General features: G+C 52.1%; 1 protein-coding gene across 4 annotated transcripts in view; it reads left to right on the top strand.

Annotated features, from left to right (window-relative positions):
- The first annotated feature begins 233 nt into the window (after positions 1-233).
- UBE3C (ubiquitin protein ligase E3C) overlaps positions 234-7,630 on the top strand; it is a 117,175-nt gene continuing 109,778 nt past the window's right edge. For 2 of the 4 annotated variants that reach the window (XM_080666015.1, XM_080666014.1), the window contains exon 1: positions 315-693. In XM_080666015.1, coding sequence (XP_080522141.1) covers positions 628-693 — 66 coding nt within the window. In that variant the 5' untranslated portion in view covers positions 315-627. Of the gene's footprint in view, positions 694-7,630 lie in introns of all 4 variants that reach the window. The other 2 variants (XM_080666016.1, XM_080666017.1) reach the window with 2 other exon arrangements.

Raw genomic sequence — 7,630 nt, 5'->3', positions numbered from 1 at the left:
TCTCAGATGAGTCGTTCGGCATCTTACGGAGACCTCGGAGCCTGCTTCCTTTAAAGGTGCACAACTGACAGTTAAGTCCAACTCAGGGGCCAAGGCGCCCATGACCCAGGCCCCGCCCGCCGCCGGCGCCCCGCCCCTGGTCCTGCCCACGACATAGGCCACGCCCACGATCTACGAACCTGGGTCCAAACCCAGGTCACGGCGTCACGTTTCCACCCTCTGACGCGCCGTCCACGGCGGGCGCGCGCACGCTGGGGGGGGTGGTGGCGTCGGGAGGGCGCCGCGGCGTCAATGGCGGGCGCGCGCACGGCGGCGGCAGCGACTGGCGGCCATCTTTCCTCCCGGCCGCTGCTCCGGGCGCAAGTGCGGGTCGGCTTCCCTGCGGCGACCTCGGCCAGGGCCGGAGCAGCGGGGAGGCGTGGATGAGCGGGGACGTGAGGCGGAGCCCCCTCAGTGTCACCGCCCCCCACGCGAGGACAGGCCCGGCGGGCAGAACACCAGGGTGGGCTCGAGGTCGCTCCCCGGCGCGGCCCGTCCTCCCCGCTGGGACCCCCCCGGGCGCTCCCGCCGCCCGCCTGACCGTCGCTTTCAGGCCCGGGCCCTTCCCCGATGGGCTAGGCTGTAAAGATGTTCAGCTTTGAAGGGGATTTCAAAACGAGGCCCAAAGTGTCCCTCGGAGGCGCGAGCAGGAAGGTAAGCGCAACCGGTGCCCGTGGCGTCCGGGCCTCCGGGGGCGGGGACCGAGGATCGGGGTGCTGTGTCACCTGACCGAGCCCCGAGCAGGTGTGGCCGGGCCGCGGTCGCCGGTGAAACCCGCTGGCCGCGTCCAGACCACGCAGGGAGGCGGGAGGCGGGAGGCGGGAGGCGGGAGGCGCACAGCCTCCTCGGGTCCGTAGCGAAGGACACAACGTTTCTTCTTCGGAACCAGCTGCGCTACTTTGTCACACTGGCCGCGGGCAGCTCTTCCTTCCGGCGCTGCGCGAGGGGGCTTTTCTGCTGCGGGAATTAAACCGGCTGCGTTCGTCCGCGTCCACGGCCTCGGATTGAGGAAGCCCAGCTGGTCGGCCGCGTGTTCGAGTCCGAGGCTGTGGAAGTTAGGCTTTCCCAGCCTCTGGAAACGTATTTCTGGAGAGAATCTAGGGCTTTTTTACTACGATTCTTAAAATTGTTGAGAACAGGGGTGGACAAACTGTGGAAACTCTGCACTTACACAGCAAGCCCGCACAGGTTCCGCGCCAGAGCCCATGCCCTTGCTCGTGTGGGGCCTGGTGACCTGCACCATTGACAGGTGTGCCCTGGCACGCCCCGCTCTGGGCCTGACCCGGTTTTTATCACCAGGTAACATCTCTGCTCTGAGGAGAGAAGCTGCGGCACTTGCTTTCTAGCTGTGCAAACAATTGCCCTTTTCTACTACTTTTTACGGAGGCTTAGAGCTGACGTCACTCAGGGTCACAACATGCCCCTCTATGTACGGGTGGACCTGAGGAGGGAAGGGGAGAGGGCAGGGGAGGCCTCTTCTCAGGTGTGGGCAGAACTCTGCAGCAAGGCTGACGTCTTGTACACCTATGTTAGTTAGTCATTGGCAGCAGGCTGCTCCTGGGTGAGGGTGCCACCCGCTGGCCCCTTCAGCTGGGGGCCAGTCCCCTAAGTAGGTAGCAGTGACTTGCTGCTCTGGGGGATGGGTGCACTGGCTCCTGGAGGAATCTGAATGAGTAGGTTCAGCTTGAAGGATTTTACCTGTGAACACACCTGTGTGGCCACCACTCCTCCCAGCTTTCCCAAGCTTCCTCCTGCCCCCTTCCCTGCCATGCTTTTCCCCAGCGATATCTGTATTCCCACCTCTGTTACCACAGATTAGTTTTCCCTGTTGAATGACCTGTGAATGGAATCTCATACAGTTTGCCATTTTGTTGGATCTGGCATCTTTGGCTCACTCCAAGTTCTGAGAGGTGGAATCACCCATCTAGTTTTATCCCGTTGTGTGACACAGTTGATCCACTCTTTTTTTTTTTTAATCCTCACTGGAGGATATTTTTTCCATTGCTTTTTAGAAAGTGGGAGGGAGCGGGGGGGGGGGGGTGGTGAGGAGGGAGAAAGAGAAAAACCAATGTGAGAGAGAAAAGAGAAACACCAGTGTGAGAGAGACACATCGATTGGTTGCCTCTCGCATGAGTGCCTACCAGGGCAGGATCAAATCTGCAACCCAGGTACGTTCCCTTGACTTGAAATCTAACCTGTAATACTTCCGTGCGCTGGCTGACACTAAGCACTGAGCACACTGGCCAGGGCGACCATTCTTCTCTACAGGCATTTGTGTGTGGGTCTTCTCTTCGGGTGGTCGCAATGAGATGTGGGCTTCACCCTGGGTACACTCCACTTTCCCTTTCGGGCCACACCTGCCAGGTGAGGGTGTCAGTGCCTCCACCTCTTGGCTAACAGTACTGTCAGTCTGTTTAATTCTGGCAATTCTGGTTGGGATATAGTTTCATTGTAGTTTCAATTTTGCTTCTTGATATTAAACACCTACCTACACAATGCTTTTTCTCCTTAATTCTCTTTGGCTGAATTATGGCCTTTCCCTTATCTAAAAGACAAAAGTTACAATGATCTTTACCCCATGTGTTAAATTAGTTGACATCATCCCTTTTTTCTTGAGCTTAGTGGGAAACCTTTTGAATAAATACATACTTCCCCTCCCCCAATATAAATGAGCATTTTTAGTGGTTATTTCTAAAGGCTCTGTAGGATCTGAAACTATAAGGAAACGTCATGCCCTCATTATTATTTTATTTTTTATTGATTTCAGAAAGGAAGGGAGAGGGAGAGAGAGAGAGAAACATCAATGATGAGAGAGAATCATCGATTGGCTGCTTCCTGCACCCCCCCCCCCGCCCCCCCTGAGGATCCAGCCTGCAACCTGGGCATGTGCCCTTGATTGGAATTGAACCAGGGACCCTTCACTCCGCAGGCCGACGTTCTATCCACTGAGCCAAACCGGCTAGGGCTGTACCCTCATTATAATGTTATTGCGGACATAAGCCTTAAACAGGTAAAGGTGCAATTGCAATAGAGATAGTTACATCTGGGTCTCCCTTGGGACGGGTCTAGGAAAGAATAGAGTTGGTTGGGGCTTAGTCTTTTTTTTTTTTTTTTAATATAGAGGAAGGGAGAGGGAGAGAAGATGGAAACATCAATGATGAGAGAGAATCATGGATCGGCTGCCTCCTGCAACCCCACATGGGATCAAGCCCACAACCTGGGCAAACGTCCTGACTGGGAATCATGTGACTTGGTTCATAGCACTTAACCATTGAGCCATGCCGGCTGGGCAGGGGCTTAGCCTTGAAGGACAGTAGGATTGGGGTAAGTCAGGGACAGGAAGGGGTGTCCCGCAGGTGTAAGGGTGTGAATGGACTTAGTATTCACTGGGCTCTGTTGTCTCTGGGTCACACAGGCTTCTGCTTTTTAACATTCTAAAATCTGGTACATGGTGGTGGCATGCCATGGTTTACTGGCAGTGGGTTCCCCTTTTTGGTGGTGTATGGAAGATGTTGGGGTCATTTGATTACAAGTATAGGAATCCATTGAAACTATCTTAGTAGGCAAAAGAATATGGAAGGACAGGACATACCTCACAGAATGGAAGGACAGAAACATATCCAAAGTCAGCAGCACCAAGTTGGTTACTCTCTCCCCCTCCATTGTGCCATCTCCTTCCTTCTTGGCTTTCTGCAGACTGGCTTTCTCCTTTCATCTGCAAGTGATCTTGGCGAGTATGATTTCCTAGTTCAGTTATCAACTGAGACAGTTGAATCACAATCCCAATTCTTAGGAGAGGGAATCTGATTAGTCTGGGCAGGAGCTGGAGCTGTTGGTACAGACAGAGCAGTCTAGATGTGGGAGGGGTAGGGAGTTCATGCTCCAAAAGGGGGAGTGGTTGCTGAATGAAGGGTCTAGGTTCTTCTGGACATAGGTGGGGTGTACTACAGGCTGTTGACTGTGCCTGTGTGCTTGTGCATGTGTGCCTGTGCATGATGGGAGAAATCTGGGATAGACATGGAGATTTGGGACTTAGCAACAGATGGATAGTTTAGAACCAAATCACCAAGGGAGAAGGCAACATTTAATGTGAGGGGAATACTTAGGAAAGAATCATGTGGGGTGGGGTGGAGAGGGGTGGGGATGGGGTGACCAACAGAGCCAAGTGCTACAGGGATGCAGTGAGGAATACTAACCAATAGGAAGGCTTGGTGACTTTGTAGGGAGCTATTGCAGGGTGGTAGGAGCTAGAAGTCAGATCACAGCACATCGAAGATGAATGGAAGTCAGGGTCTAAGCAAGGCTTTTGTTTTTTTGGGAAATTTAAGCAAGTTTAGAGGAGGGAGGGTTTCAGGCTGTCAGGGCCTAGTGGAAGCAACAGTGGGAAGAATCCAGGGAGAAGAAGAGGGACATATTTTTAGATATAAAGGAAAGAAATGGATGTGGACACAGGAGAGTTTATAGATAGGAAGGAAAGTAAATTCCTTCTCCAGCTTTCCAGATAGTTGAGGTGAACGTGGCAGTAGAATTAATATTTCTTTAATATTTTTAAAGAAATTAATAGACTTCACTTTTTAGAGCTTTCTTAGGTGTATAGAAAATCAAGCAGATGGAACAGAGTTCCTCATTCCCCCTTCCCTCCACCACACATTTCTCCTGTGATTAGCATCTTGAATAGTGTGGTTCATTTGTTATAGTTGGTGAGCCAATATCAATACATGAAGGCTTGCTGTTTGTGCTGTACTTTCTTTCCTTTTTTTTTTTTTTAATATATTTTATTGATTTTTTGCAGAGAGGAAGGGAGAGGGATAGAGAGCTAGAAACATCGATGAGAGAGAAACATCAATCAGCTGCCTCCTGCACATCTCCCACTGGGGATGTGCCCGTAACCAAGGTACATGCCCTTGACTGGAATCGAACCTGGGACCCTTCAGTCCGCAGGCCGACGCTCTATCCACTGAGCCAAGCCGGTTAGAGCTGTGCTGTACTTTCTGTGGGTTTTGATGAATGTATAGTGATGTGTGTCCAGTGCTACAGTATCAGACAGAGGAGCTCCTTGCCCTGAAAGCCCTCTGCCATTTAACTGCACATCCTCCATCTAATCTCTACTCCCACTTTAATTAACTCAAAGGAAAGGGTTTTGCCTAAATATTCTTTGAATTGTGTAGAACTTTTAGTGTCATGTCAAGTGCTTGAGAGTGGGAAATACTAACTTGAAGCAGATGTAAAACTGATCATTCGTTTACATTGTTAAGTGGAGGAAATTTCTAATGACAATAACCCAAATAGATGAAACAGTGGGAACCTCATAGCTGTTTTATTTTAAATCAAGATGTCAATAAACACGCTACAGTTCTTTTTTATAAATGGTTAGCTGTTAATTTGAGCATTTGATTTTATAGAAATAGTCATGTTGTGTAAATTTACTTCGACATATACTCATTTTTTACCATAATTTTTTTTATCCTGGTGGTTAATGAAATCTAATCTTCCTATCTAATTTAAACTACATATGACTTACTTTTCTAAAAACTTCTTTTTGTTACCACTAAGTTTATTTGCATGAAGAAAGCGTTTTTCCCCATATAAGAACACCTCTGTTATGGTATTTGTGAAGTTTGGTCATATTTAATTTTCAGAGGAGGTAAGATAATGTGTCTAAAGCTCAACTATCAAATAGAGAAGTTTGCTGTCATTTACTGTTGTTTACATATTGATGAATAAATAGGTTTAGAGCCACAACTGTGGAGGTGAGAGATTAGCATGGAAAGTGAAGAGGGTGCTCTTAGAACAATAGGCTTAGTCATCCAAAACACTTTCTGCAAGTGGTCTCTAACTGCTCCTAGAACCCCTAACTTTTCTAGGTTTGTAGAACTTAAAAGGTAAAAGATGTTTGCAAATCCTATCTAATAAAGAGGGAATTTGCTAATTGACCCTCACACCATCACAAGGACGGTGGCGCCCACAGCCAATAAGGAGGGAATATGCTAACTGACTGCCCTGCCCTCAAAGATGGCGGTGCCCACAGCCAATAAGGAGGGAATATGCTAATTGACTGCCCCACTCTCAAAGATGGCGGTGCCCACAGCCACAAGATGGCGGCACCCAGTCCCCTCAGCCCGGCCAGGGCAGCAGGCATGCGGCAAAGCTAGGCCCGCCCCAGGTGGGCCCAGCTGCTCCGTGCACCCGCCTCGGAAGTCCCCCAGTCCCCTCATCCCCCCAGCTGCCCAGGGCTATCCCGAGGCACAGGCAAGCTTTGGATGGTGGCTGCCCAGCTGATGCCTGAGGCGCAGGCAAGCCCAGATGGCGGCTGCCCAGCTGCCTGAGGCTCAGGTAACCAGGGCTGGCCGAGGCTTGCGCTGCCGGCAGTGGCAGCAGCAGAGGTGTGATGGGGCATCGCCTTCCCCTTATCGTCTGGTCACCTCCCGCCCCTGAGGGCTCCCGGACTGTGAGGGGAGCAGGCTGAGCTGAGGGACCCCCCCCCTCCAGTGCATGAATTTTCATGCACCGGGCCTCTAGTATAATAATTTGACACAAAAAACTTAAGAATCAAAATCTAAATGTGCTTGTTCCTGACACCTATTATTCTTTTCCTCCTAGCCACTCAATTATGAACTTACTAGGGGCCCAGTGCACGAATTCATGCACCTTGAAAGGAACTGTGGGCTGTGAGGCTGTGGTGGGCAGAGGTGTGGGTTTTGGCCCATCCTCTGCACCCCCGCTCAGCCCCTCCCGCCGTGGCCCCTGATCCCCTGTTTGCCGGCAGCCCCACTCCTGCCACTGCTGTTCCTATGCGCTGACAGCACCGGCCCCACTCACACCCGCTGATGGTGCGGAGCGATTGGGACTGGTGCCAGCAGCGGGTGCAAGTGGGGCCAGCGCCAGCAGTGGGTGTGAAAGGTGGCTGCTGCCCCAATTGCCCCTCGGGATCAGGGGGAGGTGGAGAAGCCCTCAGGGGCGATTGGGGCCAGCAGCTGCTGCTCGCACCTGCTGATGGCACTGAGCGAGCGGGGCCGGCGCCAGCAGCAGGTGCGAGTGCCCTGCCAGACCGCAGCGCGCGGGAGCAAAGAATTTTCAGTAACCAACCACCAGAGGCTCACCCTGGTGACAGTGAATGGTGCTCTGCCTTGGTCTGGTGCCTCTGCTCACCTGCTCCACCATCCTGCCGCGCCAATACCCGCCATGTTTCACGCTCTGCGGCCTGCTGCCAACACCCACCATGTTCTGTGCAAGCCCCCTGGTGTCAGCGCATGTCATAGCGACCAGTTGTTCTGTTGCTCTGCTGTTTGGTCTATTTGCATATAAGGTTTATATAATAGAACTAGAGGCCCGGTACACGAAAATCCCTCAGCCCAGCCTGCACCCTCTCCAATCTGGGATCCCTCTCACAATCCAGGACTGCTGGCTCCCAACTGCTCGCCTGCCTGCCTTCCTAATTGCCCCTGACCGTTTCTGCCTGCCAGCCTGATCACCCCCTAAACACTCCCCTGCCAGCCTGATTGATGCCTAACTGCCCTCCCCTGCAGGTCTGGTCACCCCTAATTGCCCTCCCCTACAGGCCTGGTCACCCCTAACTGCCCTCCCCTGCAGG

The sequence above is a fragment of the Plecotus auritus genome (genome assembly GCF_963455305.1).
Source record: "Plecotus auritus genome assembly, chromosome: 4".
Classification (NCBI taxonomy): domain Eukaryota; kingdom Metazoa; phylum Chordata; class Mammalia; order Chiroptera; family Vespertilionidae; genus Plecotus; species Plecotus auritus.
The sequence above is the reverse complement of the archived record's forward strand: the minus strand, read 5'-3'. Positions and strand labels throughout refer to the sequence as shown.